This window comes from Rhincodon typus, chromosome 2 (assembly GCF_021869965.1).
Source record: "Rhincodon typus isolate 14 chromosome 2, sRhiTyp1.1, whole genome shotgun sequence".
Classification (NCBI taxonomy): Eukaryota; Metazoa; Chordata; class Chondrichthyes; order Orectolobiformes; family Rhincodontidae; genus Rhincodon; species Rhincodon typus.
In genome coordinates, this window is record NC_063333.1 from 13,647,717 (window position 1) to 13,670,657 (window position 22,941).

General features: G+C 41.3%; 1 protein-coding gene across 2 annotated transcripts in view; it reads left to right on the forward strand.

The window, feature by feature from the left end:
- LOC109921688 (polypeptide N-acetylgalactosaminyltransferase 11-like) overlaps window positions 1–14,267 on the forward strand; it is a 90,713-nt gene extending 76,446 nt beyond the window's left edge. For both annotated transcript variants that reach the window (XM_048617626.1, XM_048617618.1), the window contains 3 exons: window positions 6,554–6,658; window positions 9,946–10,083; window positions 13,429–14,267. In XM_048617626.1, coding sequence (XP_048473583.1) covers window positions 6,554–6,658; window positions 9,946–10,083; window positions 13,429–13,560 — 375 coding nt within the window. In that variant the 3' untranslated portion in view covers window positions 13,561–14,267. The remainder of the gene's footprint in view (window positions 1–6,553; window positions 6,659–9,945; window positions 10,084–13,428) is intronic.
- The last annotated feature ends 8,674 nt before the right edge of the window (window positions 14,268–22,941 follow it).

The window sequence follows — 22,941 nt, forward strand, 5'->3', positions numbered from 1 at the left end:
CAACTGCACCTCCCAGTCGCGAACCATTTCAACTCCCCCTCCCATTCTGCAGACGACATGTCCATCCTGGGCCTCCTGCAGTGCCACAACGATGCTACCCGAAGGTTGCCGGAACAGCAACTCATATTCCGCTTGGGAACCCTGTAGCCCAATGTGGACTTCACAAGCTTCAAAATCTCCCCTCCCCCTACCGCATCCCAAAACCAGCACAGCTCGTCCCTGCCTCCCTAACCTGTCCTTCCTCCCACCTATCCCCTCCTCCCACCTCAAGCCCCACCCCCATCTCCTACCTACTAACCTCATCCTGCCCCCTTGACCTGTCTGTCCTCCCTGGACTGACCTATCTCCTCCCTCCGTCCCCATCTACACTCACCTTTACTGGCTCCGTCCCTGCCTCTTTGATCTGTCTGTCTCCTCTCCACCTATCTTCTCCTCTATCCATCTTCTATCCGCCTCCCCCTCTCTCCCTATTTATTTCAGAACCCCCTTCCCCTCCCCCATTTCTGAAGAAGGGTCTCGGCCCGAAACATCAGCCCTCCTGCTCCTCTGATGCTGCTTGGCCTGCTGTGTTCATCCAGCTCTACACCTTGTTATCTCAGATTCTCCAGCATCTGCAGTTCTTACTATCTCTTTATCAGAATATTGCCTGGATTAGAGTGAATTAGCTATAAGGAGAGGTTGAACAATCTTGGATTGTTTTCGCTCGAGTGTCAGAGGCTGAGTGTGACCTGATAGAAGTGTCAGTGTGGAAATATCAAATACTAGGGGGCATAGGTTTAAGGTGAGAGGGAGGATGTTTAAAGAACACGTGTAAGGCAAGTTTTTTTTACACAGAGGGTAGTAGATGCCTGGGAATGTGCTGCTGTGGGGGTGGGGGGGAGCGGAGATGTTAGAAGCAGATACATTAGCAAAGTTTAAGAGGCATTTGGTCAGACACATGAATAGGGAGGAAATGGAGGGATGTGGACCATATGCAAGCAAATGGGATTATTTTGGAATAGCATCATAGTTGGCACAGATATGGTGGGTTGAAGGGCCTGTTCCTGTGCTGTATTGTTCACTGTTCTATATTATATTTGCAAATATTCTTTTCCGCATCTTTCCATGAATCAATATAACTGAAGAACAGTTAATTTGCTGTAATGAGATTCCAATTAATTTAGAACCCGTGAGACATAAAATTGCTACACTGTTTTGCAGAGAAGTAAGTAACCTTTAGCTTAATTAAAATATTTGCTCCTGCTGTATTCCCTGAGTAATTTTTCACTGTTCCTTAATCCTACCCAACACTCAAACGTATGTAAATCTTTTAGCACTGTGGCTGCAACATTTTGCTGGTGTTTCTGTTATCCATGTGTAAGCCAGCTGCTCAGATACTGCAATCCCCATGTTTTTAACCATGTGTCTGTATCAAAAGCTATTATGAAGAGGAGGGTTGGCAAGATAGAAAGGAAAAATTATTTTTTAAAGTTCATATATATTGCACTCAAATAGATCTCATACTCAATGTATTACTCATGACCTTTGTGTGAAATTGCTTTATCTGCTGTTTGAAAAAAGGCACTTAGGTTATTTAGATTCAAATCTTTAAAAAAAAAGATGAGGCATTTTAAATGAACTTTCAGATCTCCTGTGGCACTGCTTGCTGATTCAAAGTGTTGTGATGCTTAACTGCTAACCTAGACTGTCCCTTTGAGGCTGACTGCTCTGTCTGGTAAAGAAGTCTCAATACCCCAGTCCAATTAATTAGTTATTTAAATTTGTAAATTCCTGGTGCAGATCAGAAAAATGATTGACTTTCTGTCTTTTTTTAGGATTGTTTTCTCATTTGCAGCAAAGTGTGATAGCCTTACATTTGATTTGATAGGCATCAAGAAAGTTAATATTAGCAATACTCTTTCAAACCATTAGAATGTAACCAAAAAGTCTTTACTAGCTGTTTATGCCCAAACTTGCTAAGAAATGATCCGGACTCGAGTTATAGAGTCATACGGCACGAAAACAGGCCCTTCAGCCCAACTCATCCATGCTGATCATGTTTCCTAAACAGTCCCATTTTCCTGTGTTTAACCCATTATCTCTCTAAACCTTTCCTATCCGTATTGCATTCACAGCATTTACAGTTGGTATACGGCTGTTCAAAATACAGCTAGGATGTCATTCATGATAAGATATGGAATGAGAAAATGTATTTGCACTTATACCGGTTGCAGCTCTGTTGGAGTGAGGCCTAAACAATGGGGATCATGAACAGTTAATGTCAAAATACGCCGAGGCCCCTAAACTACAGATCACGATATCCAACTCCCAAAATTTGGAGTTGTGATCTCCAAGGCAGCAACGGCTGTTGTGGAGCTGTGACCCAGTGCTGGTCCCTTAAAATCTCACAATTCCATTCATGATGGAAGTAACTTACCTTGCTCATCCTTGCTCAAGCCTGAATCCTCTCCTGAATAACCTAGTGGAAAGGTAACTACCTTTTAGTTAAAATCTCTTCCTCAAATTCCTACACTAGCAGGTCTCTCACCCACTTCCCACAAACCATCGTCCACTGCCACAAGTCTGTCAACCTTTTCCTACCTACCCCCACATGTACCCACCTTCCACCCTTCCCACCTGCTTCTGCCAGTTCCAAGCAAAGAAAAGGGATCATAATGAGAAAAAATTCTGAGAAACAGTGTTTCGAATGTTTTGAAAAATGACAATGGAGCCAAAGCAGTGATAGCTCCATTCTGACCCCATGTAGCATCAAAAGCCCATCTGATCTCAAGCTGCAGCAGTGACACCAGACTGCAGAATTGCATACTAAGGGGATTGATATATCACAAGAAACAAATCCATCAACAAGCTTGCTTCCACGGTCTTACATCAAACAAAAGACATTGACACTGAGTCAGAATTTATCAAAGGTTACACATTTCCTACATTTACATTATATTTCTAATCTAGCTTGTAATGTTCTGCCAACTTTTCCTATACCATGTTTACAAGTCACTCTGCATTATTTTCATAAGCCCTGGATACATCATAAAACATCAGAATATCCATAGACAAAGAAAAGATGATCTCAGTAGCTGATTGTACAAGAACTAGGGGACACAGATTTAAAGTTTTTGGCAAGTGATGCAGGGAGTGATGTGTGGAAGTGGTCATAACCTGGATCTTGCTGTCTAGGAAGGTGGTGGAAGCAGAGACGTGAATGTTTCAAAATGAAATTGGGTGAGCAGTTAAGGGAAATAAATTTGCAGGGTTATGCACGTATTACAGTGGAATGGGATTGACTAGATTTCTCTGCAGAGGAGCCAGCATAGGCCTGATGGGCCAAATGATCTCTTTCTGCATTGTAATTACCCTATAACTCCACTGTTGGTTTATATCTCTGACAAGAAAAAAATTGGCAATCTTTAATAGAATCCCTACAGTGTGGAAACAGGCCCTTTGGCCCAACAAGTCCACACCAACTCTCAGAGCATCCCACCCAGACCCATCCCCCTATAACCCACCTAATCTACACATCCCTGAACACTATGGGCAATTTAGCATGGTCTATCCATCTAGCCTGCACATCTTTGGACTGTGGGAGGAAACCCGCGCAGATGGTTGCCTAAGGGTGGAATCGAACCTGGGTCGCTGTGAGGCAGCAGTGCTAACCACTGAGCCACCGTGCTGCCCCAAAGATGATGCCATTAATAATGCCCCAATTTTAACATAGCTCACCTGGACTATTTTGCAGTAATTAAAAGCAGTAAACCAAATTTCAGGAAGAATGATTCTGCTTGACAAATTGAGGAGGCGGTAGACATGGTATTAGAGTGGATGGAGTGGATAGACTGTTATAAAGCCATTGACAAGGTACCACACAGGAGAGTACTGCTGAAGTTTCAGATTTATGGAATTCGAGAGAGGATATTAAGTTGTGTTAAACACTGACTGTAAGGGATGAGCTACTATGTAGGCTTAAGTATAGACTAATCTGGTAGTTGGATGTCAAAAATTAAGAATGTCATGATTTTTGCACTGGGACTCGTTTTGTTCATTTTTTAGTGATTTGATATAATGAGGGATCAGAAAAAGCTTTTTCACGCAGGGAGTGATTAGTGTCTGGAATGCACTGCTTGAAAGCGCAGTGGAGATAGATTCGCTCGAAGTATTCAAAACGGAGTTAAATGTTGTAAAGGAAAAATGTGTAGGATTGTAGGGAGAAGGAAGGAGAGTGGAATTAAGTAATTGAATGGTGGAGTAGACTCAATGGGCCCATTGGCTCAGTTTTGCTCTTATAGCTTATGGTCCAAGTGAAATGTTCATTCAGAAAGTCAACACTGACACAATGGGCCGAATGTATTACAGTAGTTCTTGATATTAGGAGAAAACTGAAAGATTTTGATAGGATACACAGATATGTTTCCACTTGTGATCAAATCTAAAACCAGTGGATGTAATTATTAAATGGATGAATCCAATAAGGAACCCAAGAGAGACCTCTTTGTCCAGAATATGGTTACGATGTGGAACTTGCCACAACTTGTAGAGACTGTTGAACATATTAATTTCCTAAAATTTGCCTGCACCCAAATTTGTTATTGTCCTATCTGTACTTCACAATGACGTACATGCTGTGATCTCCACTAATGGCATGACCGCAAACTATGCAAATTGGGGTCAAACAAGGTTGTGTCATTGTAAGAACCCTTTTCTCAATTACCCTAGTGGAAATACTTCACTTCACCAATTGAAAATTACTCTCAGGAATGGAGATAATGTAGATACCAGATGGAAAATTGTCAGAAATTCTCCGTTCAATCCAAGGCCCCTTCGACTTCAGAGAATTCAGAATGCAGGTGATACTTATGTTCGCACTCAGTAGTAACTTCTTCATCACCTCCAATGTGCCAGCTTAGCCTTCTGACCATTGAGGAGAAGAGTATTTGAGACCCAGGATCTCAAATCCAGGACTAAAGTCATGACTTTAATGGGCAGCAATGATCCCTGTGCTCCTATATGCTTTGGAGACGTGGATGACCTACAGCAGGCAGTGGAGAAGTACCAACAGCATTGCATTCACAAGATTCTCCATATTCGGTGGGAAAAGAAACCGTCCAACAGCAACATCCTCTCCCAAGTGTATGGGTCCGGTGTTGATGTACCAATCACTCAAAATCACCTTGTTGAAGGGGGCTTTTTTAAATGTGGCTTTCTCTGGCTTGACTATCGTTCATTGTCAATCCCTAATTGTCCTTGAAAAGGTTCTGGTGACCTACCTTGTTGAACTGCTACACTGCATTTGGTATAGGTATTCAAAAATGCTGTTGCAGAGGAAGTTCCAGAATCTTGATCCAGTGAAACTGAAGGAACGATAATATATTTTCATGTCAGGATGGTAAATAGCTTGGAGTGGAGCCAGGAAGTATAGGAATATAGGCCAGGATAGGACTTTATTCCTTGGAACGTAGGAGAATGAGGGGTGACCTTACTGAGGCGTATAAAATCATGAGGGGCATAGATAGGATGAATGCAGATAGTCTTTTTCTTAGGGATGGGGAATTGAAAAACAGAGGGCATAGGGTTAAGGTGAGAGGGCAAAGATTTAAACAGGACCTGAGAGGCAACTTCTTCATGCAGAAAGTGGTGCATAAATGGAATGGGCTCCCAGAGAAAGTTGTTGAGGCAGATACAATAGCAACATTTAAAAAAAAACATTTGGATAGGTACATGGATGGGAAGGGTTTAGAGGGATATGGACCAAGGCAATTATAACTAGCTGAGTGGGCACCATGGTCAGCATGGACCAGTTTGAACCAAAGGGCCTGTTTCCATGATGTTTGACTCTATGACTCTTCTCTAAGTAGTGGTGTTCCCTATATCTGCTGCCCTTGTCTTTCCAGATGGTAGTGTTAAAAATTTGGTGGTGCTGCCTGAAGAACTTTGGTGAATGTCATATTGTGTCATGGTTATGCCTGACACCAAATGAAGCAATTGTTCTACTCTGAATTTGGTCACAGCAGGAGACTCAAGAGGATAACAGATGCCATAGGGATGTCATCAAAGCATCCTTGGATAGATCAAACAGATTTGTGGAAGACCCTGGCTTGTGACTGACCAATACAGTAAAAGTACTTTGGGATAGACAGCAAACACATTGAGAGAACTCTCCTCTGCCAAGCACACGCCCACCTACATATTGCAGAGTCTGCAGATCACTTATTGGACTTGTAAGCCATCTCTGAACCCATCAAACCAGAGTAGAAGCAAGTCACCTTATATCCTGAGGGGCTACCTAAGAAAGAAGAAGAACCTAATTGTATTTTAGTGGTATCTAGTTAAGTACATGGAGAACAATAGAAGAATATGTAGATAAGGTTATATGAAATAGGATGGGCAGAGGCACATGTGGAGGATAAGCACCAGCATATGTGAATGATCAAGTGGTTTGATTTAGAACTGAAAAGTCTGTATAATTCTATGAATATTAAAGCATTGAGCAAAATACGAGTAACAAGGCGGTTATGTTGAAAAATCATTTTCTGTTGTAACCAAACTTGCTCCATCTCTGCAGATACGGCACCTGCAGACAGCCAAGTGTATCAGTGCCCAGAACCATCCCAGCCAGAAAGCAGGAATAGTGGTGCTCAAGGAATGTGACTTAACAGATCTAGATCAGGTAAGCAGCTTCTGGAAGTTTTTGTTTCACATTAAATTCCGGGATTTTGATTCTGGAGTCAGGTAAGTTTCCTCTATTGAAATCCTCAGTAGATCAACAAATCTACAACTTTATTTCAGCAAATGAAATGTAATATTTGCAGGATAAGAAATGACTGTTCTTTTCAAGGGAAAATAATTGACATTTCCAATTAACAAATAATTCAACTGGCTCAGTTTCAGCAACTGAGACATCTGTAAAGTCTCCGAAGTGTATAGTCTGTGATGACTGACAGGAGCTGGTATAAATGTCATGGTACATAATCAGTAAATAAGTGCCAGCCTGCACAGACGACAGGTGTTTCAAAGCACCACTGCAGCCATTTAAAGGATGACAATAGAAGGCACACTCAGATTTACATACACTGCCCTTGAGTGGAAGAAGTGAGAGAAAGGAGGGATGTCTTCTGAAGAACACCTACTAGCACAAGTACAGCTGACTAAATGCCCTTTTCTGTGCTGTATCATTGTATGATTCTGTAAGAGTGGTCAGTAATGCTTGACAGGAGATAGCTGATAAATTCTATTAGCAGCACTTATTTAGTACCAAATGTAATCTTTCCAAGTTTACTTACATCAGAAGACTGGGTGCAAATGAGAGTTGTGAAGAGGATGCAAAAGAAAAACTTGTAGGGGATTTAGATAGGCTAAATAAGTGGATATGAATATGGCAGATAGAATATAGTATGGATAAATTTACATTTAGTAGGAAAAGCAGAAAAGTTGTTTTTCTTAAATTGTGAGAAATCTGAGAAATGTTCTTGTCCAAACAGAACTGGATTTCCTTGTTCATGTATCACTGAAGCACAGCAAGCATTTAGGATAGCAAATGGTATATTGTCCTTTATTGCAAAAAGATTAAAATACAAGAGTAAAGATGTCATGCTGGGATTCTATAGCATGTTGGTGAGACTATGCCAGGAGTATTCTGTACAGGTACTTACCTAAGAAAGGATATATTTGCCATAGTAAGAGTGCAACCAGGGTTCACCAGACTGATTACTGGGATAGGATATTGTTCTTTGAGGAGAGATTGGGCAGATGGACCCATATTCACCAGAGTTGAGGAGAATGAGAAGTGACCTTACAGACCTCAACAGTGTTGATACAGGAAGGATCTTCTGACCAGGAGTGGGGTCTAGAACGAGAACACAGGTTCAGAACAATGGATAGGGCATTTAGGACCAGGGTAGATAGATTTCTGAATATTAGACATCAAGGGATGTAATGATAGTTCTGGAAAATAGTGTTGAGGAATGATCTAGTTGAATGACAGAGCATCTTCAAAGGGCACCTGGCCTACGCCTGTTCCAATTTCCTACATTGCCAGAGGACTTAACTATCTAGATATGGTGTTCTGTACTGAGTAGCTGCCTCAGGGCTGTGTGTCACCACATGTCTCTGAGTAACATGATGCTCTTTGAACTGCTTACCATACACAGCTATACTGTGGCAAGACATAAATTTCAGAGATGTTGGTGACGTTGATAGCTGTTGTTGCATTGCTAGAGTATAATCAAGTATTGCATGGAGCCCCAGGATTACAATCCTTTGCAACTGTGGAAGTATTATATGCAGAATTCAGTAAGTCACCATCCTAGAATATTGGATTTATTTGCCAGAGATTTTCCTTTAGGTTTTAAGATAAGGGAATCACTTTTTGTAGCATTATCTCCAATTAAAAGGTGTTGTTCTAAATTAAAGAGGATTCAAGACACTGTGGATACAATATGACCTTCTGAAAAGGCTAAGTTTGCTTGCCTATTTCCTTATACGTGCATTTTCAGTCTTCCACTTTGACACAGATTACAGTTACCACTTAGTTACAGTTGTTTAAAAAGAGTGGCTGAGCTTTTCACTGCTGTCCCTGCTGTTAAGTTGATTGTTATTTTGGTACACAAATTGGCTATTGACAGACACCATCAAAGAAAATAAAGGCTTTCATTTATACTTCTCTTGACCACTCCACCTCACAAAGTGCTTTGCAGACAGTTAACTACTTTTTTGGAAGTGTTATTGCTGTTCTAATATAGCAGCTAATTTGCACTCTCCAATCTCTCACAAACAGCAATGCAATAATAACTAGATATCTATTTTTTGTGATGTTACTTGATGGCTCAGTTAACTAGACAGCTGGTTTGCCGCAGACTGATTTCCTCAGCGATTTCAGTTCCTCGACCTGCTGAGCTCACCTTGAAGAGTTCTCCATCTCAACCTTTGCCGTTGCCTGAGGCATGGTGACCCTACTGCCAGTTCTGTCTCACTATTGAGAGCTTTGGGACTGCAGTGACTTCCACTTACCATAATCTTGGCCAAGCCACAGGAAGAATGGAAGACTGCTTTTCCTCAAAATAATGTCATGGAATCTTTCACATCAGGCAGATGGGGCCTCTATTTAATGTTCCTTCCAAGCAATAACACTCCAAACAGAACATTGGTTCCTCAGCACTGCATTGGAGTGGCAGCCTTGATTTTTTTTTACCTCTAGCCCTGGAGTGGTACTTGAACCCAAGTTCAGGGGGCTGGGAAACACAGTCTTGTGATAAGTGGTTGATAATTTAGGACTGAGATGTCAAGGAATTTCTTCATTCAAAGCATTGTGAAATTTTGATATTTTCTAACCCAGAAGGTTGTATATCCTGCATCATTGATATTTATGGCTGAGGTTGATTTTTGTCTCTCAGGGAATCTAAGCACATGGGAGTGGGTGGGAAAGTGGACTCAGAGCACAAGATCAGTCATGATCACATTGAATGGCAGAGCAGGCTTGAAGGACCAGATGATGTGCTCCTGTTCCTTATGTTCTTAAGGATATGCTAAGGCCAATTCTCCAGCATTCTGTCTTGCTGCCAGAACCAAATCAACAATGATGCTGAGTTTCTCCAGAAATTTCTGTTTTTGTAAATGATGGTGCAATGGGTGGGGACAAGGAAATCTCTGTGCGTGAATACAATTGCTAATAGTAACCAGACAACATCCCATCCTGTATGTCCTCACTGATGAGCAGCTACACGAAGAAGCAAATGATTTAGCAGGGAGCAAAAAAAAAGAAATTCTGAATAAAAAACCCCAGTGCTGTCTACAGAACAATGTAAAAGATATTTCTATATAGATAATGTGTACTAAGACAGAAGCACTTTAAGAATTTATTTATAAGTCAGATATAATGTTTATTTTCCTCTCAAAATTTCAAAACAATGCTCTATGTTAACTTTTCATTTCCTGCAATCACTGCTGTGATATTTACAGATTTGGATTTATGATGAAGAACATGAACTGATTCTGGCCAACCTTCTTTGCTTGGATGTGGCAGAGACTCGCTCGTCAGATCCTCCGCGTCTCATGAAATGTCACGGGTCTGGAGGATCACAACAATGGACTTTAGGGGTAAGACTGTTGTAGTTTGAAACTGATCAGACTGGCCCGATTGTGATACATTCTTGAATGCACGGCCAAAGACAGGCCTAACTCATTAACAACTACTTTTCTTTAAACAAAAACAAAATTCTGCTAGAAGTCTGAAATCAAAACAAACTCAGCAGGTCACTGAAAACATTTCCAATTAGGTGATCGTTCATCTGAACTGTTTTAAAAAATTTTTTACACCATTGGATGTTAAGAAATCTCTGGATGATACTTGAGTACAATAATGTCAGGGAACTGCAAGATGTATGAAAAATAACAAAAGATTTTGCCGTTCAATCATGTTAAGTTTTATTTTCCTAGCCACTTTGCTGTAGTTTTTCTTTCTCATCTCTTGCAATCTCTGACTTCATCTCTCTCATATCCCAGTTTTTCAACATTAGCTCCAGATGATAGCAAAATGGCTAGAATCATTGCCGTTATTGCTCAACCACCTCACTGACAAAAACTCCAGCCCCTTCCCCAACTGTTACCTGAGTTTCTGACCCTGTATCCTTTCAATTACAAATGACTGCCTGCTTGCACATTTGTACCATTTATTTTTTTGTCCCAACCAAGCGAAGTGGGAAGCAGGAAATTTGACAGAACTCTCCCTTTGTGGTTCTAAAATGAATCTTCCTAATTTCCATAAGTTCCTTGCTCTGTTGTTGCTTACCTGTTGTACTTACAGAACTAAAAGCAAAACAGATTATTTAGTTCATACTTCAGGTCTCCCCAATCTCACCCCACAATGAGACATACTCGAGGCAACCATATATTCTTGGGGTTTTGAGTGATCTGGTAGTGCTAAATCTTGCTGCACTTACAAATAACAGGGCAGATGATGGAGAAAATCCACTACCCTCTTCCACAAAAAGCAGTAGTCCTCTGAAACCAAAAGCAGTGCAGGATATCTAAATTCAACCCAGTCAATCAACTAAAGATACGTGGTTTGCCATTTAGTGCACTTAAATTAATTTATTTAGCAGTGGAAAAGAATTTAGAATTACTGTCTAGACCACACAGCGCAGGAACTAGTATTCCCAATTCTTTCAAAGAATTGTTTCAAAAAATAAGAAGGAGCAGGCATAAACCATATGGTGTCTCTAGAGCTTGATCTGCTATTTATAGTCATAGAGCCATACAGCACGGAAACAATGATCCAACCAGTCCATGCTGAACATAATCCCAAACTAAACTAGTCCCACCTGCCTGCTCCTGGCCCATATCCCTCCAAACCGTTCCTATTTATATATCCATCCAAATGTCTTTTAAATGTTGTAATTATACCCGCATCCACCACTTCCTCAGGAAGTTCATTCCACTTGTGAACATCCTCTGTGTAAAAAATTTGCCTCATACGTCTTTTTTAAATCTCTCTCCTCTCACCTTAAAAATGTGCCCCCTAGTTTTGGAATTCCTCATCTTAGGAAAAAGTCAACCACTATCAACTCTAACTTACCTCTCATTGTTTTATGTACTTCTATCAGGTCACCTCTCAACCTCCAATGCTCCAGTGAATAAAGTCCCAGCCTGTCTAGCTTTTCTTTATAACTCAAACCTTCTATACCCAACAACATCTTGGTGAATCTCTTCTGAACCTTCTCCAGCTTGATAATATCCTTCCCAAACCTGGATGAACAGAACTGAACACAGTATTCCAGAAGAGGCCTCACCAATGTCCTATATAACCTCAACATAACGTCCCAACTCTTATACTCAAAGGACTGAGCAATGAAGGCAAGCATGCCTGAAGCGTTTTTAATCACCCTGTCTGTATGTGAGGCAAACTTTAAAGAACTTTGTACCTGCATCCCTAGATCCCTCTGTTCTACAACACTACTCAAGGCCCTACATTTAATTGTATAAGCCGTACCCTTGTTTGTTGTACCAAAATGCCTTTATCCAGATTGAACTCCATTTGTCATTTTTCAGCCCATTTATTCATTTGATCAAGATCCCATTGCACTCTTAGAAAACCTTCTTCACTGTCTACAATGCCACCAATTTTGGTGTCATCAACAAACTTACTAATGATGCCTTCTGTATTCTCATCCAAATCAGTTACGTAAATGACAAACTAAAGAGGACCCAGAACTGATCCCTGTGGAACACCAGTAGCGACAAGAATCCAGTTCAAAAAGCAACCCTGCAATACTCTCTGTCTGCTGCCATTAAGCCAATTATGTATCCAAATGGCAAACTCACCCTGAATCCCATGTGACCTAACTTTATTAATCAGTCTACCATGCAGAACCTTGTCAAAGGCTTTACTAAAATCCAAATAAACAACGTCTACTGCTCTGCCATCATCAATCTTTTTGGTAACTTCCTCAAAAAAACTCAATCAAGTTTTTGAGACACGATTTTCCTTGCACAAAGCTATGCTGACTATCCCTAATCAATTTTTGCCTCTCCAAGTATCCATAAATCCCATCTTTTATAAAATCACCTCCAACAATTTACCCACAACCAAAGTCAGACTCACAGGTCTATAGCGCCCTGGTTTCTCCTTATGACCTTTCTTAAACAAGGATACAATATTAGCCACCTTCCGGTCATCAGGCACCACATCCGTAGTTATAAATAGTGCAAGTATTTCTGCATAGAGTCTCATAATTTCCTCCTTACTTCCCACAACATTCTGGGATACATTAGATCAGGTCCTGGAGATTTATCCACCTTTATATTCTCTAAGACCTCCTGAACGTCCTCTTCTGTGATGTGAACTGTTTTTAAAATATCAAAGTTTATGTCTCTGCATTCTCTGGACTCCAGTTCTTCCTCCACAGTAAAAACTGATGTGAAATATTCATTTAGTATCTCTCTCATCTCCTGGGATTCAACACAAAGATGATCTCCTTGATCTTTAAGGCTATAGCTGACCTTCTGCCTTAAATCCACTTTTCCACCTTCTTTTCATATTCCTTGTTTGTCTTAGTACCCAAAAGATTATAGCCCCCAGTCTTGAATATACTTATCAACTGATCACCAGAACCATCTTGAGTAGAGAATTCTAAATATTCACAACCCTTTGAGGAAAGAAATTTCTTCTCATCTCAATCTTAAATGGCTATGGTCCCCTAGTTCTGAACGCTTCAGCCAGGTGAAACAGTCTCTCAGCATACACTTTAGCAAGTGTTTTTGCATTTGCATTTGATCTTTTGGACGGTTCCATATTCAGGATAGGCACTGTACATAGCATCCATAATGCAGTAAATACTGTATTTATGTGTAGTGTAGCAATGGAACTGTTCTATTATTCACAATATGCTGTCATTGCTAATGAAACTAAGTTTGGAAAGTGACTTCTAAGTATTTTTTTCGCAGAAAAATAACTGCATATATCAAGTGTCAGCTGGACAGTGTCTTCAAGTGGTAGATCCTGGTGACATCAAGGGATATATCATGATGGCAATTTGTGATGGCTCTGCAGGACAGCAGTGGCAGATAGAGAGTTGATTTTTGGAGGGAACCTTTGGAAATGTTTTCTGAAGATTGACTTGAGAATTATATCTTCCACTGAAAATATTACTCAGGAGCAGGAAAAGCTGACAGTTCCACTTTTCACTGGAAAAGCAGGAAGCTGGTGGCAGGTCCTTACCTCAGTGTCTCAACTTGCTGATTATAATGATTTACAATAGTAATTTTATCACAAAATATTTTTCTATTTTAGCTTCAGATTTTGTTTTATGATTCTCTGACATCACAAGTTGTTTAGAATTGTCTAAATAACCATATTTTAATTATTATTTATGATCTTACTTGTTCCTTCCAATGATTGTTGCATTCATCTCTATGTATATCAATTATTGCCAATTTTTAAAAAAAATCATGTTTACAGTAGATAATGTGAACCATGTTTGAGTAGAGCTGCTTAATATTGAAGCTATAATTGTCTACCATTATGTTTGTATGAAACATGGTTTTGTCAATGCTATCTATTATGAAATACATTTTTAAAAGATCACGAAATCTTTCACCTACAAACACTTGGTTGAATGTTCTAAGGTGATACTTGTGAAAATGTTAAACTATTTGTGTATATAGTCTGATAACTTAATGATTTTTGCTCAGATATGTTATCATAAGCAATTTGTGTCCAATTTTGAAAGTAACTATTTAAATCCTTCAGATCTATTTAAAATTGCAATTCTTAAAAGAGAAAAGGAGAGCTTTATTGTATTTGAGAATGCTGGTGAGACCTTACTTTCATTTCATCATTATTCAGATGCTGATAAACATATTTGGTGCGATGAATCATTTAAAGAAAGGGAACTACAGACAAATTTTGAACAGCTGCACAATAGATTTATTTTGAATCAGAAAATTATTTCATCCTTTTCACCACACCCACTGCTGAGAACATGGACTCTTCCTGAGGACCAACAAACACCATATCTCCCTGTATTTCCCTTCAGAATGTCACTTCATAAGCAAACAAGGTCCTTACCATCCATGACCTTGATGTGAATAGTTGCATTGGTACCATGGCTTTGATGGTAATTTGACTCACAGGCAATAATTACTTGGACCTTACCAAAGCCTCCCTGCTGTGGTGAATTGGTCTTTAGCCTGCCCACTACATTTCTGGCACTTCCACCTTATCTCAATATCTCACTTTATTCTTCCCCTCCAACATCTCTCTGAAATCTATTTTCTACTAAGCTTGAATTTTCTGTTCAAGTCACACAGAAAATTTGCCACTCCTGAGATTTTCTCACTGTTTTCCTTCCTCATCCTCTTCAGTAAGCAACATCTCAACCTTAGTGATTTCAATTTCCACATCATCGTTTCTTTACTTCTTTCCCTCTCGTTCATTGCCCAGCTCTCATCCTTTAACCGTGCTCTTAAATAAACTCTTCTAAGCTTGTTCACAGCCAATCCCTCCCGACACCACATTCTTTATTCCCATTGGCTCAACCACCGGCAAGGCTATCTCTTTTGCTTCCTTGTATTCCTCATCACTTTCATTCCTTCTGTGTCAGCCTTTGGAAACAACTCTCCTCTAAGCCACATGAAACAGAACTTTGGAGCTCCCAAACATCTTTCTTTAGCCCTCTGTACTCCATGGTACTTTGGCAACAATTGATCTGTTCAATCTTATTGCTCTTTCAATCTGCTCTCCTCAGCTTGATCCCAGTAAATTGCTTACTCCTTCCGAAACTGGTATGCCTCCCAGCGCTCACTGCCTTACATTTATGGAGTGCAGTGCCAGATGCGTGCAGCTCCCAGCTGGTTTAGCCATCATCATGAGATTTTGCTAAATTACATCAAGCATCATGTTGCCTTACTCCCTTCTTCCAAAGTTACTCGTTACTCCAGGGATATCGATAGAGTCTCCTGTCTAATAGCAGCCATCTCCTTGCACGTCTCCCTCCTACCTTTCCACTTTTACTCTCCATGGTTACATTGCCACATTGTTATATTCAAATTGCTAATTGGCCTTACAGACCTCCAAGAACTCTGCTCTTCTTCAGCTTTGTTCTCTTTTGGTGGCTGTACTATGGCACATACAAAATAGGAGGAGGAGTAGGCCATTTCACCCCTCAAGCCTGCTACATCATTCACGGAAATTATGGCAGAGCTAGTTGTATATTGATTCCACATTTCCAACTATTCCTGATTGACTTTTGATTCCTTTGCCTAAGAAGAATTTATCTAACTCCAGTTTAAAAAATTCAGTGATCCCATTTCAACCATCTTCTGAGGTAGAGAGTTCCAAAGTTGCACAAACTTCTGAGAGTTAAAAAAATAATCTCTTCTCTGTCCTAAAGGGCAATCACTAATTGTAAAAATAAAGGCCTCTATTTGTGGACTCACCCACAAGAAATCCTTTCCATTGCTTGGCTTGTCTAAGATCATTCAGAATCTGATTCACTTCAATCAAGTCACTGCTCACCCAGACCCTAAAAGCTGGAATTGCCTTCTCTCTGAAGGGCAATTTACTCTGTACCTTTGCTTCTTCTTAAGGACATTTCTTAAAATTTACTTATTTGGCCAAACTTTTAGTTACCATCATAATATTGCCTTCTTTCGCAGGATGCCAATTTCGGTGGATTATTCTCTGGAAAAGCACTTTGTAATGTTGTCCCAAAGACACAATATAAAATTCAATCACCATTAGTAGTTCATTTAAAGCTCAGGGGATATAGTATTAGAAAGCTTGCTGTCAGTGGAAAATGTTTGTATACATGTAACTTCCAATGGTTTTAGGTGGCTGTGGTCAATTCTTTCTTGTTTACTCTAGTGATTTTTCTCTCTTTACTGAAAGTGAACAATCCTTTTTATTGGTTCTCAGGATGTGGTTAAAGTGGCTAGGTAGAAATCGATACATTTTCCTGAGAAGGTGGTGTTGGACCTTCTTTACAAGTAGCTGATCTACTTTAGGGTTCTTTAATTATAAAATACATTTTGCAGTGCCCAAGGCATGTGTAGTCCAACCATGAATGGAGGACTTGTCACTATATCTAAAGGACGTCAGCCTCTTGAGGTTTTACAACAGTTTTGCCATCATTTATACTGGTGCTAGTCAAATTGTATTTAAACTTGTACCACCTGGGTTGTCATAGCCATAATGTTGTTCTGTGCCTACCATTTTGTGGCAATGTGACATAAGCTCCTCCATGCCACCATTTACCTATAATCCAATAGGGTGAGGTTTCAGAAATCATTCACTCTAATGGAGGTTGTCTTTGTTCCCCATAGACTGCAAATGCTGGAAGGCAGCCTAGTTTGCTGCACCCAGCACTGGTGTGGGAGAGATGAGATCACTCAAGCGAGAGCATGCATTGACCTGGCTGCCTTCTTGGTCAACCTGGCTCAAGTAGGTACTCATTGAATAAACTGGCTAGATGGAAGAGATATACTTAATATACCTTTCACCAAGTGTCTTAGAACTATACACCACCATATTAGCAACAGCAACAATTTCTTGAGTCTCTGGTCTTTCCAATGAGTATTCATCCTCCCTGCTCTATTCCTCCAGACTTGCAGATTAGTTTTTCTCCTTGTTCCATATGAGTCGGCAGGCAACCTCCCCCAAGGGCTGAATCTTACCATTTCCATCAAGTTTTGTGGAGGATTTCTCTCACTATTGTCCCAAACTATTCTGATTAACTACCTACCACATGCCTCTACTCTGACGCTAGCCCAATTTTCCTACTTGTCATTTCTGGCAGCATCCTTGGCCTAGGTGCCATCTTTGAACCCCAGCCTTCCAGTCTAGAACCCAGAGCTGGCCTTCACTGGCAACCTATAGGCAAAGCTGGTGCAAAGCAACAATTCACATGCCACAAAGGTGGTACAGCTGACACTTCTTTAGACATATAACTGTACAACCCTATATCTATTTCTGTTTAATTGTCAGGGTACACAGCTTGTATGTCCTTAGCCACATTCCATCTTACAACTCTCTCTCCAAAGCCTACTGTAGCCCAGCATCTTCTCATTGTATGTGATGGACCCCTGCTGAACAAAGAAACAATTAGGCACCCTCAAAAAACACTTTTGTTTACTAATCCCAAAAGTGAACAGAAGTCAAACAAACCCAAGCTGCATTTGCAACTTGGAACAGAAACAAACTGCTTGCATGTCAAAAACCAACAATTTAAAGGCAATGAATGAACACTGTGCCCTGATCTCATCGACTGAAACAGGATGTCAGTCAAGTCCTGTCTGCTTTGCACTCTGTCATGCACAAATGCTGTTCTTGCCTCTATGCCCATATCCTCCCCCTTCTCAGAAGATTGTTCCCACTCCCCCAGTTTATCAGCCTCCACCATATTCCCTCACTGCCTGCTCCAGTTGTGTAGAACACAGCATGCTAAGATGATATAGTATGCTCTGGAGTATACCAGATTGCCCCAAGCAGTGAAACTTCATCTGGATGAAGAATGGACTACATTGTATCTACAGTTCCCCTCAGTCAGGAGGTTGCATAGAACATTGAACATAGAACAGTACAGCACTTTACAGGCCCTTTGCCCCACCATGTTGTGCTGACCTATTATCCTATTAAGATCAAACTACCCTGCATACCCTACATTTTACTATCATCCATGTGCCTATCCAAGAGTTGCTTAAATGTCCCTAATGTATCTGACTCCACTACCACTGCTGGCAGTGCATTCCACACACCCACCACTCTCTGTGTAAAGAACCTACCTCTGATATCTCTCCTATACCTTCCTCCAATCACCTTAAAATTATGCTCCCTCATAATAGTCATTCCCGCCCTGGGAGAAAGTCTCTGGCTATCCACTCTATCTATACCTTTCATCATCTTGTACACCTTTATCAAGTCACCTCTCATTCTTTTTCGCTCCAATGAGAAAAGCCCTAGCTCCCTCAACCGTTCCTCATAAGACCTGCCATCCAGTCCAGGCAGCATCCTGGTAAATCTCCTCTGCACCCTCTCTAAAGCTTCCACAGCCTTCCTATAATGAGGCATCCAAAACTGAAGACAATATTTCAAGTGTAGTCTAACCAGGGTTTTATAAAGTTGCAGCATAACCTTGTGGCTCTTAAAACTCAGTTCCTCTGCCAATGAAAGCCAACACACTGTATGTCTTCTTAACAACCCTAATCAACTTGGGTGGCAACTTTGAGGGATCTGTGGACGTGGACCCCAAGATCCCTCTGTTCCTCCGCACTGCCAAGAATCCTGCCATTAACCCTGTATTCTGCATTCAAATTCGACCTTCCAAAATGAATCACTTCACACTTTTCTGGGTTGAATTCCATCTACCACTTCTTTGCCCAGCTCTGCATCCTGTTAATGTCCCATTGCAACCTACAACAGCCCTCCACGCTGTCCACAACTCCACCAACCTTCATGTCATTGGCAAATTTACTAACCCACTCTTCCACTTCCTCATCCAAGTCATTTATAAAGATCACAAAGAGCAGGGGTCCCAGAACAGATCCCTGCGGAACACTACTGGTCACCGAGCTCCAGGCTGATTACTTTCCATCAACTACCACCCGCTGTCTTCTATTGGACAGCCAATTCTGTATCCAGACAGCCAAATTTCCTTGGATCCCATGCCCCCTTACTTTGTGTGAACCTACCATGTGGAACCTTATCAAACACCTTGCTAAAATCCATATACACCACATCCACTGTTGTACCTTCATCAATGTGTTTTGTCACATCCTCAAAGAATTCAATAAGGCTTGTGAGGCATGACCTGCCCATCACAGCTATGCAGACTATTTCTAATCAAACTGTGCTTTTCCAAATAATCATAAATACTACTTCTCAGAATCCTCTCCAAGATGAAGCAGTGAGATTTTGCTCAAATGGTATCAATCAGCTTTGATGCATTTATGGACAGATGATTGAGATGCCACACAGGTCTCCAGTGGCTCCTTGGAAGATGCAATTCGTGTAAAAGGTCAGTTGAGCTATTACTTAGATGCCCACTGAAATAGGATGGCAATCCACAGGTCCTGCTCCAGCAGGTGGCATGGTTCAGTCAAAGTGTTCTCAAGTGTAACAATGTGAAGAGGCTGGCATGAGTCAGATGCCAGTGTCCATGGATATAGGGTGCATTTGGTAATGCTGTGTGTGTCTAAACTGAAAAAACCTTATGCCTCTACGCAGCCCATATTGCTCTATTCCCTGCCTTTTTTTTTCTTTATTCAATTGCAGGATGAGGGCGTCACTGGCTAGGCAGCATTTATTGCCCGTTCCTGATTGCCCAGAGGGCAGTTAAGAGTCAACCACATTGCTGTGGGTTTGGAGTCACATGTAGGCCAGACTAGGTAAGGATGATAGTTTCCTTCCCTAAAGGCCATTAATGAACCAGATGGTTTTGTCTGACAATTGACAATGGATTCATGGTCATCATTAGATTCTGAATTCCAGATATTTTATTGAATTCAAATTCCGCCATCTGCCGAGGTGGGATTCGAACCCAGGTCCCCAGAACGTTATCTGGTTCTATGGATTAACAGTCCAGTGATAATACCACGAATCACCTCCCCTATCTATCAAAATACCTCTTAAAACATTGCTTTGTATCCAGCTCCACCACTTCCTCTAACAGTGCATTCCAGTCACTTTTCCCTTATGTGTAAAAAATTTGCCTATGTCTTCTTTAAATTTATCCGCTTTTATTTGAAAACTATGTCCCCTTGTAATTGACATTTCTACGCTCAGAAAAAGACCCTGACTGCAAAATTATGAGACACATGAATAGAATGGATAAACTCTCTGTAATAGCTACGACATTGCAGTAATATGTATCAGTGCAAGCTCTAAGTTTAATTGCCTTATCTGTCATATCCCTTGCATTAAACCTAATACATCTCAGACCACCAATGCTGCTTTATTCAGTAGCCCATCCCTGTTTAAGCTTCCTCCTAATCTTACTGGCTTTAGCTCAGACTCCTCCTTGGTCATTTTACATGCTGATCTATTGTTCTGGTTCCTGCCTGCTGCCATACTAGTTTATACCCTCCCAAGTGGCACTAGTAAATCTCCCTACCAGGATCCTGGTGCTCCTCCAGTTTAGGTGCAACTCGTCCTTCTTGTACAGGTCCTACCTGCCCCAGCAGACATCCCAATGATCCATATACCTGAAGCCTCCCTTGTATCACCAGCTCTTTAGCCACATCTTTAACTGTACTAAATTCTGATTTCTAGCTCCACTGGCATGTGGCATAAGAAGGAATCCCAAGGTTACAGCCCAGCAGTCTTGCTTTTCAACTTCCTTTCTAACTCCTTGAACACTCTTTGTGAGACCTCATCTCTCTTTCTGCCTATGTTGTTAGTACCAATATGGACCACAGCCTCTGGCTGCTGACCCTCCTCCTTCAGAATACCCTAAGCCCAATCAGGAGCATTCTTGACCCTGGCACCAGGGAGGCAACACACCATCTTGGAATCTCACTTGCAGCTACGGAAATACCTATCTGTGCCCTTGACTATAGAGTCCCCTATCACTACCACTCACCTACACTTCGACCCTCCCTGCTGTACAATGACGCCAGTATTGGTGCCACTGATCTGGCTGTTACTGATACTTTTCCCCCGAGAGGCCATTCGCCCTCAATAGTATCCAGAAGGGTATACCTGTTTGAGGGGGAAATGGTCACAGGGGACTCCTGTACTGTCTGCCCAAGCCTTCTGATCTTCCTGGTGGTCACCCAACTCTCCTCCCTTACTGGTGATGTGACCAGCTCACTAAATGTGCTACCCATAACTTTTTCAGCCTCACGGATGCTCCATAGTGAGTCCATCCAAAGGTCCATGTGCTCCATGCTGTAAACCAGGAGCCATAGGTGAACACACTTCCAGTATCTGAAGTCACCATGGATACTGGTGTCCCTGATTTCCCACTATTGCAGGAAGTGCATTCGACAGGGTCAAGTTCTCCTGCCAGTGAACAAACCAGGAACTGATTACAAAACCTTACCCACTAGTCACCAAACTCCGGTCTTGTTCCCACTTTCTACTCATAGCAGATTACAACTGCAAAAAGTATGTACTTTATCTTTCTCTCCAGGCACAACTCATTCAATCTACAAACCTGGTTGCTGAGTAGCCAAGCCTTTGCCCGCGATTCCCTCCTCAGTCCTGATGACTGAGCCAACTTCTCCCAGAATTTTCCTCAGTCACTTCTCATCAGTGCTGTCTGTTCAAAGGTAAGGTTACCATAGTCCTACTGTCTCATTAGTGAGAATTTCATCTTGACATCTGGAACTCAGTAGGAAAACGCAACTCATTGCTAAAGACATTGAAAAAGGCCCTGCTCAACTTTTCACAAGATTCTCCCAACCTTCCAGCTGTAGCCCATTTGGTCCAGGGTTCGGAAGATTCCAGCCCAAGTTTTTGTGGACTTTTAAAATATTTATTCTTGATACGTGGGCGTTACTGGCTAAGCCAGCATTTATTTCCCACCTCTAAATGCTCAGGAGGACAGTTAAGAGTCAGCCACATTGCTGTATAATAAAAAACAGAAAGTGATGAAGAGACTTGACAGCATCTGTGGAGAGAGAAACAAGTTAATATTTTGAGTTTGATATGACTCTTCAGAACCCAAGACAATGTTGTGGTCGGGAGTTGAACGTAGGCCACAGTAGGGGAGGATGTCCATCACCAAGAGTGGCTTGGCAACAGCACTACTGATGGAACTGGTTGGGTCCTAAAGAACCTAGCTGCTAGACTGGGTCTGCAGGATCTAAGAGGGCAAAAGAACAACTTGACCTCATTCTTACCAATCCGCCATATAAGCAATCAATAAGAGTGACCACTGCACAGTCCTTGTGGAGACGACATTCTGCTATTACATTGAGAATACCCTCCATTGTGCTGTATGGCACTATCACCACACTAAATGGGACAGCCTTAAAACCTGATCTAGTCACTTAAGACTGACCCACAGTGCCTCATAGATGTCCATCAGCAGCAGCAGCAGAATCATGCTGCAACACAATCTGCAACCTCATGATCTAGCACCTCTCCTATTACCATCAAAATCAACTTTGTTTTCATGGCGAGCTCAAGAGAACATGTCAAGGGTAGCACCAGACAAACAATGACATATCAACCTGGTGAAGCTACCAAACAGAATTACTTGCATGCCAAGCAGCAAGTGATAGAACTAAGCAATCCTGTGACCAACAGATCAGATCGAAGTTCTGCAATTCTGCTATATCTAGTCGTAAATGGTGGTGGACAATTAAACAACTCAATGGAGACAGAGGTAGTAGGAACTGCAGATGCTGGAGAATCTGAGATAGCAAGGTGTAGAGCTGGATGAACACAGCAGGCCAAGCAGCATCAGAGGAGCAGGAAGGGTGACGTTTCGGGCCTAGACCCTTCTTCAGAAATGG